Source organism: Polypterus senegalus, chromosome 3 (assembly GCF_016835505.1).
Source record: "Polypterus senegalus isolate Bchr_013 chromosome 3, ASM1683550v1, whole genome shotgun sequence".
NCBI lineage: Eukaryota > Metazoa > Chordata > Cladistia > Polypteriformes > Polypteridae > Polypterus > Polypterus senegalus.
In genome coordinates, this window is record NC_053156.1 from 95,169,418 (window position 1) to 95,184,518 (window position 15,101).

The window sequence follows — 15,101 nt, forward strand, 5'->3', positions numbered from 1 at the left end:
TAATTATTTAGAGATTTTTTTTATAACTTACAAAGTACTTATTTTCATTATTTTAATATGGTTAATTTATGGTTCATGTGTGCACTGTTCTACTACAGATTTATCACAAAAGCATTTATGCAAAAAAAATTTTACCGGCTGCAAACTCTCGCCATGTTTTTTTCTGTACTTCCAATAACTTTGAAGAACTATGTATTTAATTATTTATATATTGATATCACGATACAGCATTGGTATCATCAGGACTGTGGAAAATATTGTTATCTCGGTATAAGATCGTATTGCCCACCAAGCGTACCAATTTAATCCTAATGCCATAATCGAACAAAACATCATTCCTTTGAAAAAAAAAAAATGAAGTGATTACTTTGTAGCTAGATATTTAAAGACTTACTTAAAGCATATCAAACTTCAAATTTTGTAATTAAATCTCCATAAAGTGCTGATTTTAAAATGCAATATGTGTAAACTGTTAATTGTTTTGAAAACTGTTTATTAAATAGAAAAAGCTTTTTTGCATCGGTAAAAATACATATGTTTGAGACTGTTACCCATCTTTCCCTTCTTCCCTCCCTACTATTACTTCTTCTATTAGCATTATTTATAGAGGTGGTAAGAGTCAGCTGAATTGAGGGGCAGTAGAGAGGTAGATGTTTATGCTGGAGGCCTAACTTCTATTCTAGATTTGTTCCTGTCAGACAGCCAGGATAGTAGGCACCAAAAAGATGAGCTGTGTCCTAGGTCCAACGTCAGACAGCCCTGTCCCTGAAAAGATCTTTACAGGAGCTATAAGTACTTACAGGCGCTAGTATAAAAGGACCTGTGACTGACTGTAAGGCAAATTGAGTGTGGAATCTGTGGTGTCAATTTTGACTAGAGCTCAGCTAACAGGAGAAAGTTATTGCCTGAGTTGTTGGAGCAGGGGATTTGGGGGTTGTATGTTATTAATAAATTGTGAGGAAAGGGTTTAGAAAGAAATATTGATAATGAGAAAGCAGTAGAAACCAGTACTGTAGTACTGCAATAGCAGGCTAATGCTATTTTGCCATTGTCTCTGAATTATAGCTAGATTTTTCATTATGGTATGTCTCAGATACACAGTTGTTACAGTGTTTTTTATTTTTTTATATATTTATTTTGCTGGAAAGCTTGATTCTGTATGCCTTCTGTGGCAGGACCTATTTTCAGAGCTCAGTCAAAACAATTCAGTTCATGCTATGCTTTGTATTTTTCACAGTGAGCCATGTAATAGCAGATTCTTAATTTACTAATCCTCTTAAACACTAAGCAGCCTGGTACCGGGCTGACAAGGGTTCACAAATGTTTTAAAAAAATCTTTCACTGCATTACAGAGACGAACTACAACACACACCGACACAAACAGTACCTCATTTTCAAGCGACAGGTGTCTACTACACACTCATAGTGATCACATTGTTATAGTATATACATTTGACTTTTAATCTGGTATGAAATCATACGTTGGGTGTGTCATAAACCATCACCAAAAAAAATTGAAAATCTACCTAGTAATTATTCTGTACCTCAATCAAAAGATCTTGACGAGTAGATTTCAACCTATGCACTGAGCTGTCTGACAAGCAAACGCCAGCCACAGGCCATAAACAAGGGAAATCGTCACACCGCTAATCTGAAACTTCAAAAATATACAAGTGACATATCAGTACTTACAGCAGATTGTCCTGATCAAAACAAGCCCAAATATATCACTGTGCAGTTAACCATTTCTAAAAAATTGTAAATCATTGAATAGCTGAGACTGTGATGTTTCCAACAATTTGTCAGATGGCCATGTTTGAACAAAAGGAGTCGCCCAGGCTTACATAATGGAGCTCCCGCCTCATCGTGCACATCTGAATTTTCATGTGTTCTCTCATATAACTTCACAAAATAACAGCAAATTTATACAAAGTTATATATCAAAATTTACAGCATATTCACCTGAACAAACCAAGCCAAAACCACGTTTTTCTGCGGTGGAATGATCGTGAGTTTTCCTTCGTAAAAGAACAGATGGGCATGAAAAGCTGGCACCGACCATATGGTGTTTCTGGGTGGGTGACACTGGCTCAGTCTGCTATGCCATCGCAAGTTTTATACCATTGTATAGTACATTTCCAACGATGGGTGGCGTGAGCAAAATAAATTAAAATATATGAATTTTTTGAGTGTTTATGTGAGAAATTATCTTTTATATAAATATGTTTATAGAAATTTTACATTATATTAATATTTTAGGCATCCCTGCCTGGAAAGATTCTGGAGGTGGGAGGGTTGCCCATGGTGCCAAATGCTGTAACAATTTGTATATTTCTTTGTGTTACCAACATGAAACTTTAGACAGGTACAATTGACATGTCTGGGAACACCTCAAAGGTGAAAAAATGGCCTGGCATTGCTTGTATTGCTTGTACATGAGATAAAGTGTATCTTAAAACAAAAACTTGGGAAGAAGTCACTGTGAGTGCCTGTTTTGTTTTTTGTTTTTTATATTTTTTGCTATTTTGGCATCAGTTTCTAAGTAAAGGAATGTTTAAATTTAACAAAAACAATTTCTATCACATTTGAGAAGTTGTCTGCCAGGTTTTAATGAAAAATTGACTGTCTTTCCTTTATTTTTTGAATAATAAGAATTTATTTTGGTGTTCTCCCCTCAGGTGGAAATTGCTGAAAAATTCCCTCAGGGTGTAAAGTAGAGAAAAATCATATACCATACAAAAAATAATCAGGAGGGGACTTAAGGAATAATGTTGGGAACTAAATACCCAGGTCCAAACACAACAATTCTGCATCATTCTGGACATGCCTAGCAGTTTTTAAACTCTAACTACTAAGAGTGGTAGCTCATTCCCATCTTATCTTCTTCCAGTTTCTGTTTATCCCTGGCCATGTGGTGGTTTTAATCTCCCAGCCAAGCATTAGAGTCCTTTCTAGTGTTGGGGTGGCCCTATATTTACTTGAGAGATTCCAGATTAAAACTTTCTCTTACAGCTGTGGGTGTCCTTGCACCTGAGAAATTTTAGTTCCACAAGACTTATAGCCTTTATGCATTATTGGTTAGGCAGTACAATCATGTATGTCTCAGTCTTAAACTAGCTGTTAGGAAGTACTTTCAACTCTGACATTCCTTTTTTGGGTTCGCTTTTCCTAGGACCTCCTTGCCAACTACTGGCATGTTGAATGTCTCTTTTAGGCTGATTTTTCACTCGACACCATGCTAGGTCCATCATATTAGTCTTGTGCACCACACCCAATTGTCAGATATTAATAAATACCTTTTGTTTTTTTTTCCATAGAAAATTGACGAGTAACTTTGCAACTAAAGACTTTAGTGAAATAGGAAAATAGTACTTAAAAGCGAAATTTACTTCCTAATTAACTATAATGTTAAGTTATTATTAATGATGTGGTTGAAATGATAACCTTCATGAATTTCTGCCATCAAGAAAAGGGAAGTGGCACTTATTAGTCCTAACACTGTTATTCTGTAAATATCAGACTTGTTTATAATTTTCTTTAGTGTGTCAATTGCATTTTGTATGTTATCTCATGTTTCTAAAGTCAATAGTTTTAATTTTATAGTGTCTGTTCAGCTGATCTTTATAGTACATATTCAGACTATAATTTACATTTATTCTGCAACCCTGAATACATATTGTAAGTTTTCGTTTCTCAGATTTGTAAGCTCATTTGCCTTGTATGATTATATTTTGAGCTAGCATTAACTGTCATCTATACACATTTTATAAAATAGACATTCATTCTGCCATACTAAGCTATTGTACAGATATAAACACTTCAATAAATCATTCTTTATTCTCCTTTTTTCTCCAAAAATTGAATCACACTGATGAATATTTTTTCTGTTTTATTTAGACCTCAGTTTTGTGTAAAGCAGCTATTCATGCTGGTGTGATACTGGATGAGTTAGGTGGAGAAATATCAGTAGTTCAACATAAAGGCATTGGTCATTATGGAGGCACAAGAGCAAATGGGATACAATCAAAAGAGTGAGTGCCAATTATTCATATTTATTTTTATTATTTTTAAGTCTGTGGAATATTGCAGAAGAAAATTTGCACTGAAGTAACCGCCACCACTTTGTTTTTCAAATTGCTAAATGTGTACCTGTTTACCCCCAACTACAGATCTTTAAAGCAAACTCACCAGTTAAGAAAATCATCTATAGCTGAATTATAACTTATTTGGTTCTTAAGATGAATCTACAGTATTTTGAAATTCACTGTGACAACCATTTGTATAGCGATATATAATATATATCTATATATTTGTACAATGTAAGTGACAGAACATCCAGCATAGAATATCAATCGGTGATCTATCATTTAAAAAATTTAAGGCCTGCCTGTCTTGCAAAAACTCATCCACACCTGACATTTGATTTTGGTCTCAATTAGTGATGAGCGAAAACTGCAGAGTTCGCTTCATCACGAGTTCCTCAAAATCACAGAAATGTTTGCGATATTTGTTGAACTTATCAAACTGCATCAAGGTCATTGGGGATGGAGAAACTAAACTAGATTTGACTGGATTATAATGGTGCAATCGTCCTTAAAGTGTTACTGAGGGCTATACCGGACTGATTATTGTGCCCAAAATGGTGACTTGAGCTATGCGGCAGCAATACCAACCACTGTACCACCATGCCTCCCTGATATCAAAGAAGAAAGAATGCAGTCAGAGACACGCAATCATATATTTCATCAAAAGAAAGCTGAAATGCCAAAATCATAGTCAAAAGACACAAAAAAATATCAGGTCTTTTAAAGGCAGAAAATTCAAAGTGACGTGTTATGATTGAAACCACTAGTTCATTCTGTTTTTTGAAGTTGCACTGAAGGCTCTCTAAACTGTCTGTGATGATGCTTTGCATTTTTTATTCTATCAAAACGACAGAAACATCTTTCACTCTCACCCCGCCACTTGGCTAAATATTATGCATGCATAGGGCACGAGCCACCTTCTCTTATATTGATATGGAATTTGAAGATTGACCTGCATATTTGGCTACAAGCAAACATAACTCGTCTGTAATGCAAGTGATCAGCATTTTATACCACAGTGTCTCATCAATGTTGGCTATTATAGCTCCTGAGGACATGACTCTGGCCTCGCAAAGCATTATGGGGGCATTGGTATTAAAAAAAAATAAAAAATCTCCTAAACTGGCCGCATTATCAGTAAATAATTCGACAGTCAAGGGCAAAAGCAAATGCAGCAAATTCTCTGTGAATAACGCTTTGGTGAAATTCGCTGATCAACACTAGTCTCAAGTGAAAGCTTATGCGATGACACATGTAATGCAGCCTATGAATTTAATGAACAGGGGATGGCAGGACTGAACTTGGGCTTCAAGTTTCTCTCTTGGCTGGCACAGACGTAGGAGTGAGCCTGACTCGATAAGATATGCAAGGCTGCTCACCCTGCTGTGCTATTTGACACATAACAAGTACAGCCGACCAATCACGCCGCTGGTCCGACATGAACTAGACCCATGAATTCAATGTGTGGCCTACAGTGGTCGCAGTTTAAGACTTAATCATGTCATGCACACCACCACACAGCACTCACAAGAAAGGCCACCGGCATGCACTATACTACATCGCTGCCATGTAAACTATGGACAATCACAGGTCTGACATGAAAATAACTTTACCAACTGAAGACACTTACAGTAACCTTGGCACTGTAACCAGGAGTGCTGGCATTTGTGATATGTGCATTCTCCACCTGTTTCAACATGTGTTCATGCCATATGCCAGACAAGATAAGAAACACTCTTGACACGTGCTGACCATGACCTACATTGCACTGGCAGTGTGATCATCTTCATCGCTTACATGAGTCATGCATCTATAAACCCTCACTAAGTCCTTACCACCTCCCACCTATGGCCAAGGTGGCAGCACCTTTAACATTATGACCTGAGTTTGTATATCTACTGATAGCCACCTCCACAAATGCCCCTGTGAAATGCAGAGCAAAGGCTTAGCAAGCTCACAAACAGAGGAAGACCAATGCCATCTACTGAGCGTTAATTACACTCTTAATAAAAAAGAACATCACAAACAATGCAATGCCACAAAGAAAAGCAACAGCTACCAACTCTGTACACCTTCAAACCAAGCACAGGAAATTTTTCGCTGCTGGCCAATAACAGTCTGTAAGACAAAAAGACAGTGCCACACATACTATGAATATAGAGCCATTGAGAAATATGCTGATGCTTTGACCCATTAACATGCTAGGCGTCACCCTCGAGACAGACTAAGACCCCACCAAACATGCTTGCATGTTTTCCTGAATACAAACAGATCTTCCACCACTCGCTGCTCACGCCAACATATGAGCACTGGTTTTGCAACACCACATCAATGTCTGATAAATGAGCACTACTTGTGAAAGTTGGATTGGCTATGTCCTCACTGTGAGGCACTATTTTTTCAAAGGGAAAATGTTACCAAAATGAAAACACATTGTTTACTACATGTGCACCACCATACATACTGAAAGGCATTATCTCTTCCACAGAAAGTACAAGAAAAAATTATTTGGAACACATTGCCATAGTTGACATAATCTACACAGAAACAATCAGCACTTGGTCAACCATGCATTTGATTTTACTGTGTACACCACGCTTCATAATAAATCTGAAATGAACAGCCTTCTGGTTTTTGAAAAAGCCAAAACTGTTGTCCACCTGTATATCACCATTCAGTGTGCAATACAGACATTCAGTGTTGACTGGTTTTTGAGGTAACAAAAACGGACTGAATTAAAAAAAAAAAAAAATAAAAGTAATAATAATAAGTGAATCATGATGGAACAGAATAAACACCAATTTGTTTCTATACCTAATTGAGATTCTGTTTTTTAATCTAATGAAAAGAGAGCACCTAAAAATGCAGCTTTCCAGTAAGTAATTTTTATTTTTTGGTTTGTAGATATTTATTCAAATATTAGTATGTCAGCCACCACTAATAAACTTAAACATATGTACGGACTACAGGCACATACAGACTCCATACAGCTTCCACAAGTTAAAAGGTAATTATTCAGACAAACGGTGTTATAACATTATAATACACAATACTTTTGGTACATGCTTTTCGTTTAATGTTTCATCAAATTCTTCCATTTGTTTGTCTTTGTGTTTATTTAAAAAAAAAAAAAAAACACAAAAATCATAGTTTTTTTTCGTTTGCAACTTCTACGTTACAATGCCTCTAACTACCTTTCCATTGCCCTTTATTTGAATACTAGACATACACATACATATTATTCACAGCTCCTTATCTTTCACATCCATTGGAGCCTCTATTGATAATCTCCCAGGACATGGTGCCTGCATGTTCAAAATTCATATTCATCATTATAGTGGTGGTTTTTACCCCTTTCGATTCCTGTTTATTTGAAGAGATAAGGTCTGCGTGTTCCACTTGTACAAATTATAGTCCAAGTTAAAATTGATAATAAAATCGACAATAAGTCCCTTTCTAAAAGACAGTTGTCCTTGATTGTGTTAAAACCTGATGAGAAGTCAATAAACAGTTGCTGAAGTCTTGACATCCACTTGGTGGTTATCCAACATATGAAACAAATTAACAGTAGTGTACTCTGTCCCTTTATTAGCTTGGTAAACGAGCTGAAATCGATGTAATAGACAGTTTCCTCTGTTTTTCACAGGATATCTGTCATTGCTAGTGACGTCTGAGGCAGTAGTCTGAAGTCTAATATTTTTTTGGATTTTGTTTTTAGCTATAAGAAGAGTTTATAGCCTGTTGCCACCACTCAGGGACCTTCCTGCTGATATAATAACTTGAAAATAAGACTAAATGTGGGGCTGAGCTGCCATGTGCAGAATTTTAAGAGTCTTTCAGTAAGATGACCGGATCAAGGACTTTTATTTATTGATTTGTTTGTTTTATTTATTTATTTTCTGATGTTCTCTACAAATAAAATAAAATCCTTTATCTGAAACCTCCTGCTGTCATTTATTGCCCTTGCTCAGTAAACCCCAACTGCATGACTCTTAAATGGAATTCATTAAATCTGTTAGCTAAATCAAAGTTGAGAATAAAACAAGAAACCCTTGTATGATTATTTATTAAATGATGCTTGCCAACTAAAATTTTAATGCCTGACCAGGCTGAGCTCAAATTACGTGTGGACAATTTCTTTTTTTATTTTATCCTTATTGTCAAGTTATCTGGAATTTTACCTTCAACTATAAAGAGAAAAACAGTCAATGTAACAAATAAAGTAACTTTTTTTATATTAGGTGAAATAAGAGTGTAATTGTTTAATGTTTTTTCTCTGTACAATTTATTTGCTATTTTTTTTCTTTTAGTGGATCTTTGTCTGATAGAAGGTTCATTTTCAGCGCAAATGGTAAGTATAGTTTATTATTTTGTCACATGTTAACTCCACTGAAGCTTGATATGACTTACAGAATTATGCAAATATAGCATCTAGCACACTACAGACAGTAGCAGTTGATGCTAGTGAAGTTCTAATGACATTATCAGAAATGGAGAGCTGGACTTGGTTTATTATATCTGATAACGTAAAGTTAATCAAAGCCACTTGTCCAAATACTTATATTATGGGAACTGTTTGTCTGTTCTTTAAAATTATTGTGCAGTAAAATTATTGAATTGTTTATATACATACATATATCCATAATAAAATAATTATAGGGTGTTTTATTACTGAATTGTTTTCATTCACCTGTGATGTTTCATGCACTATGAAATTAGTACTATAAATCAATATCAGTCTGCTTAAGAAGTTATCAACATTTAGTGATGAAGAACTGACTGGCTTTACATAACCATACTTATTCTTGGATGTGTCAATTAACAGGAGAGAGAAACTTTTTAAAGTTTCGATCCATAATTGAATCTCTTACCAGTTGAAAGTTGTTGGTTACTGGGTATGATTTCAGTGTAAAAAGATGAAAAATAGTGTGTTTATAAAAGAATTTCATCAATTTCTCAATACATTTTCCCATTCATTCACATTTTACCTATTATTACTTTTACAGTATGCATGCATAATTTAATGGTTTCTTTTCAAAGAATCAGGTTAAATGTGTTAAACATTTCAAAGTATGTCTTTACAAATATGTCAAGTACCAATTTAAAGCATGAGGGAAATTTAACTTATCTGTTTAGCCATGTAATACTATATTAACAATTCTACATTTGATCATTCCCTTCAACGTCAATCTGTAAAGCAATGATTTAATTTTAGCTGTATTTTTTTAAATGTAAAGAATTAAATTATGTGGATCTTTTGTAGAATGTAACAGTGCACTCAGATTAGAAAAGGATGCCATCACAGCTACATCTAGCTGGCAAAGCAGAAGTGAAAATGGACAGATAATGGATTGGTCTGCAGATTGTGCTAGAATTGATGGCACTGGAATAGCTTGGGCAGCTGATCATAACAACGTGCAACAATCACTAACCATAGACCTTGGGGAAAAAAAGAACATCACAGGTGAGGCTGGAGAAATTAGTAAAGAAAATTGCCTGCACTAAGTAAATGCATTTGATTTCTTGTCTTTCATGTAGAAATAAATGTCTTTGATTTTGTTTATATGAGACGTGGTACTGGCAGCAGCCCACTAGATGATAAAACCGTTACATTTTTTGGAACCTACATTTTTTTTTATTTTTTTTTTTAGATATTCATAGCAATTCACTTTTTTTGTTGTTGTTGCATTGTTTAAAAAAAGCTTCAATGCTTTTAGTGTTTCTGCAAAAGACAACACTATTTATCATATTGACGTTTTGTCCCATTTGGGTGTCGCAAACATGATTAATCTGCCTTCCACATCAATGTAAAATGGGCTTCAAAGCAGTAAAACAAAGTTTTTCTTTTGTGGTTAATGGAAATCTGTTTTGAAATCATGAGTAGCTGCCAAGTGAATAAAAGAGAAACATGCAAAATATTCAACTTTACATGACTTCTCTCAAGGTAAATCTGGAACGGTAAACTAATCAATAATAGAAGTCACACAGAATTTTGCCTTTTTTTAACATAGGCAAGTAGGTTAATTTGCCAGATATTTTCAATAGGTAGTTTTGAAATTTCAGAAATGAGTTCAGAACATGAAAATGGAGCTTTCCAGAGAAATTTTCTTGAAGAATAATTATGTCAAGTTTAAACAAAACTGGTCCACTGGGCACTGATTTTTATCATGCAGACAGACATGGCCACCTGAGTAGGTACTTTCTATATTATTATAACAATAATAATAAATTTTATTTATATCTACACTTTATTTATATAATGTCCTTTTCATGCACAAGGCACCTAAAGACTCAACTGAAAATAAATAAATAAATAGTAAGTAAATATTGGTGCAGTTAGCTTTTAGGGGTGATTGACCATTCATTGGTTAGTAAGGTTCAAGGATCCTCATTGTTTGTGAAACTTAACTTGCAGTGTTGATTTGTGTTGATTACTTTTTTCTTATCTTTTGCATTTGCTTTTACAAAAGCATTGTTGTCTCTTGCATTATGTCACAACTACCCATTTATCATTGTAAACAATCTAGTGTAATCCTTTATAGATGGCTCCAATGTCCTGAGTGTATTGAGATGTAAGGTATCGCTCATTCTTTGCAGAATAGTAGACACTTAAAAGTGCGGTGTGAGAGAGTTACAAAAATAGTGTCTCACATTTGGCCAACAAATTGAGCATTATACCATTTTCAGTCGTTCCAAACCGAACCCCCCAAAATGGTGCACCCATAAGCCACATTACTCTTGTGCTAGGTAAACCTATCAACAACCTTGTATTCGAATGTGGAGTTTGTATCATTTCAAGTCTCCAGTAACAACTGACTGTCCTTGTCTTGTCATTCCCTATTTGAACATTTAAGTCTCCCAGTAGGACTAAAGATTTTGCAGATGGTATCTTTCAAACACCATATTCAAAAAAAATTTTAAATGTTACCAGTTAATGTTTGTGTATCATAATAATTGAAAATAGTTTTTCATACTGTTAAGATAATAATTTAAAATTTTCAATGAAATCATTATCCCTTTTATCTTTAGGGATCATAACTACAGGGTCAACACTTCCAGATTTTAATTTTTATGTGAAGACCTATAAAATTCAGTATAGCAATGATGGATCAGTGTGGAAAAACTACCAAAATGCTTTTGGGGTAGAAGATAAGGTAAGATCTACTATTAATATTTAAAATGTTTCTTTAAATCTTGTTTTTATATCATGTTTCATCACTTGTTTTCATATTACATGTGGCACAGAATTTATCACTGCTTTGCTCATGTGGGGACTTTTTTCCGTAAAGAATGCATCTATACATTGTGGGCAAACAGGATGCATGGAGTACCAGGACCTTGTATGGCATACTCCTGTACAGCTGAGTGATAACAAAATACAGTAATCCCTCGCTACTTCGTGGTTCACTTTTCGCGGATTCATGACTTCGCGGGTTTTTAAATATAGTAGTAGTGTTTCCTAGTCCAAGAACAACAAAACAAGTTCGGTGACTAAGTGCGTTGTAACACGGGCTGTGATTGGTACATGGGAGGGAGACGACAAATCACAGCTTCCCGCTTTCTAATCGGGCCCATGATTGGTGCCTTGATTGATGCCCAGATCCCACAGCATCTCCCCTTGTCTCTCTGTCGCGGCCATTTCGCTTCAAGCTTTCTCGGCGAGCGGTTTACTTTACACTGTACTGTGTGTGATTTTTTTGTGGTTTCTTTGTGTTGAACTTCGCTTCAATTTTCACCCCTGCAATGGCTCCCAAACGTGCTCCTTGGAAGCTGGTGCTGAGCCTAAAAGCCATGTGAAGAATGATGGCGATCGCTGAGAAGGTGAAACTTCTGGATATGCTGAAGGAAGGGAGAACGTTCGCGGCTGTGGCTGCAGACTGGCTAAGGATCTGCAAGAGCGGTCACAGGAATGGGACGACGATATAGTTCGATCGGTCCAATTTTGCAACAAGGTCGATGACGTCATGACCGCCTACAAGCTGCTCTTCGACCGGAAAAAGAAGCAGCGGCAGCAACGGCCGATCACATTGTTTTTGCAGCCTCGCAAAAAAGAGCCAGTTCCTACTACTACTATGGATACACCTTCGGAAACCGTGGAAGAGGTGCCCCAGGAAATGGCACCGCCATCTGAAGAGACGTAAAAGCCAGCATCACCTTCATCATCATCATTTTTACTGCACAGCATATTCATCATCACGTCATATATAGGTACGTGTACTTCGTTATACAGTAAGTGTAAACTTATCTACCGATTTCATATTGCTTAACAGTTGTCCCTGTTATTAATAGAGTAAAGGGTGGGTTGTAAACAGTACATGGAGGGTTTAAAAACGTCCAAATACATGTTAATTAATTAAAAAAATATGGTGTCCCTACTTCGCGGAAATTCAGTTATTGAGGCCGGCCTTGGAACCTATATCCTGCGATAAACGAGGGATTACTGTATCTATAATTGTTTCATATTTTAAACCTTTCAGTAATTGTAGTGGTGAACCATTTTCAGTCATCTATAGCCTAGAGAATTGCATTTCCACAGTAGTCCAGCAGAAACTGACTTAATATTTTCTGGTATTGTAATTGTCCTAGTAAATAAAATTTGTTTTTGGCTGTCCTATTTACTAATCACTTGTCATTTTTATGTCTGTTTTGAGCGTAACTTTAGTTTGTTCTTTGAGAATGGAGTATGACCCAAGTAGTAGTGCGTACTAGCACTGTATCCAGAACAGACTGCAGAGTAAAGCACCAGCAGGAAATGATGTTCAGGTCTAAGTGGTATTGCAGGGAAAAACAGGAGGAGATCAGGATTAAGCTGAACTGATCCGCAGCTAGTCCTGTTGTGGTCTGGTGTTTATCATATGTGCAGTCAAATTACGTCTGATTGCTGTTTAACAGTGATACATCTGCATTGAACATTATTTGAAACATTATGTTAACTCCTATCAAAATGACTGTCATTGCACAGTGGTCTGCAGGATTACTGTAAATATTATTCTCTTTGGTGCTTTTAAAAAGCCTGTGAAATTACCATGTCGGCATCTTTCACTGGAAACACTGAATCAAGAGATTAACACTGTGTTAGTACATTCACCCATTCTGTTAAGTAGTATTAACCAGTAGTCCTGTTGTCTAAAGTTTGTGTTAATGCTTCATTGAATTGAGGTGCCATGATCGGGCAATCCTATCTTAAATAAGTGTGGAATTGAAAGAAAACAGTAATATACTGAGGGTAATAATTTAATGAGAATTTGGAAAGCTGTACATTACTAGAGTGGCTTCATTTCTTCAATCTATTGAAATAACCAGTTGCTGAGTCCCTGATAATTTTGACTTAAACCTGTCCGATTATTCTAACAGTTAATAATCCAAGCATCGGCAAAAGGTATATAATACGTCATCAGATGTTTATAACAATATTTGTAAAGAATTCCTAATCCTACCACAAACTGCACACAATAACACAAGCTCTGTACCTTATATCTTGTGGGAAATTTAACATTGGGCATTGTGAACCTTCACAAAAATATGAATATAATACTTTGTAGGAATGCAACATGGAAGAAGCATACATTATTTTCTAATGCGAACTTTACTAACCGCATTGCCCATATAGAATTTTGAATTTATCAATATTACATTTGACTTGCATCGCAAGTAAATGTAAATTAAAATGTAGATTAAACATTATTTCCTATACATTGAGACAATTACAATTTTTCCAAAATAATTTTAATTTTTCTTTTTTGTCCATATTGTCCGCTACTACACTCATGCACACAAGCCCTCAAATTATCCAATTTCAGTTTGCCTCTCAATCTATCTGCATGTTCTTAGATTGTGGAATATAACTGCATTATGCAAAGAACATATACAGAAACATGGAGAGAACTTACAAACACCATGCAGAATTGAAAGCGTACTATTTGGCAATCAAACTAGAGCCACAAGAACTGATACTCCAGTATCCAGTTGATACCGGACTCCAGAAATGTAATAGTAACTTTTAACAGTATCTGTAGTACCAAGAAAAAGTCATTTATACACTCATTGTTTGACTGCAAGTAGACGAATGTTTTGGAAGCATCCATCAACAAGTGAGTAAAAAAAGGTAGGAAAATCTAAGTGTGAAAATGGCAAGCACTAGTGATGCTACACCAGCACCACAAAATGGAACACTTACCAAAAAATACCCAGACAGTGTGGCAGTCAGGCACAGGGTGAAAATAAATACACTAGGGCCAATTTAACAATATTTTGAGTAGCCTGGGGCTGCTTGCCACCTGTACTGTGGATTTGTGGAGTCTAGTTTTCCCACTTATTATAAACTTACATTGCATATGTTTGATATGGCTAAGTAATAAATTACATTTCTTGTTTAGGCTATAGCTTATTGAAACAAGCTTTCCATTTAGTCAAATTTTAACATAGTATAACAGTAGTCATTTAAGTACATTTTTAGAAACGCCAGTAAAAGTGCTATAGTGTGGCATCTCAACTTGGTGAAAATGTAATCTTTTTCTCAAAGTAGATACGGGTTTCTTTCATATCCATTCTAACAATTTACACTTTGAATTTTTGAAATACTTTATTTAGAACTCAAACTTTACAATTTAATGTCTGTATTATCCCAAAATTGAAAATTGAATGTGGTGGAGTATACAATGAGTAACATTTAACAAATAGGATGATAAATATTTAATATTTCTTTATTTGTAATGTTCAAGTCATTAAGCTAGGAAAAACACTTTACTAACCCTAGTTTAACTGAGAATGGAAGAACTATCTGAGTCAGTTTTAGGATTTGACTTTAGTTTTTTTTTTTTTTTTTGTTACTACAGAAAAGGCTAGACTGGTGGGTTGAGCTTACATGAGCTTTTTTTATTAGTAAATATTAACCCATACTGTAAAGTAGCCTAACTGGATAGTGGGCTGTGCATGAGCTGTTTCTTTGGGGAAAAGCCTCCCAGAAATGTCCAGGGAGTGTGCCTCAGGAGCTGCAGAGGGACTAAAAGGAGGAGA

The 15,101-nt window shown here is 35.5% G+C and overlaps 1 protein-coding gene across 3 annotated transcripts in view; it reads left to right on the plus strand.

The window, feature by feature from the left end:
* Positions 1-15,101, plus strand: part of dcbld1 (discoidin, CUB and LCCL domain containing 1) — a 75,270-nt gene that overhangs the window by 48,097 nt on the left and 12,072 nt on the right. For all 3 annotated transcript variants that reach the window (XM_039747630.1, XM_039747631.1, XM_039747632.1), the window contains exons 6-9: positions 3,898-4,031; positions 8,396-8,436; positions 9,349-9,549; positions 11,115-11,239. In XM_039747630.1, coding sequence (XP_039603564.1) covers positions 3,898-4,031; positions 8,396-8,436; positions 9,349-9,549; positions 11,115-11,239 — 501 coding nt within the window. The remainder of the gene's footprint in view (positions 1-3,897; positions 4,032-8,395; positions 8,437-9,348; positions 9,550-11,114; positions 11,240-15,101) is intronic.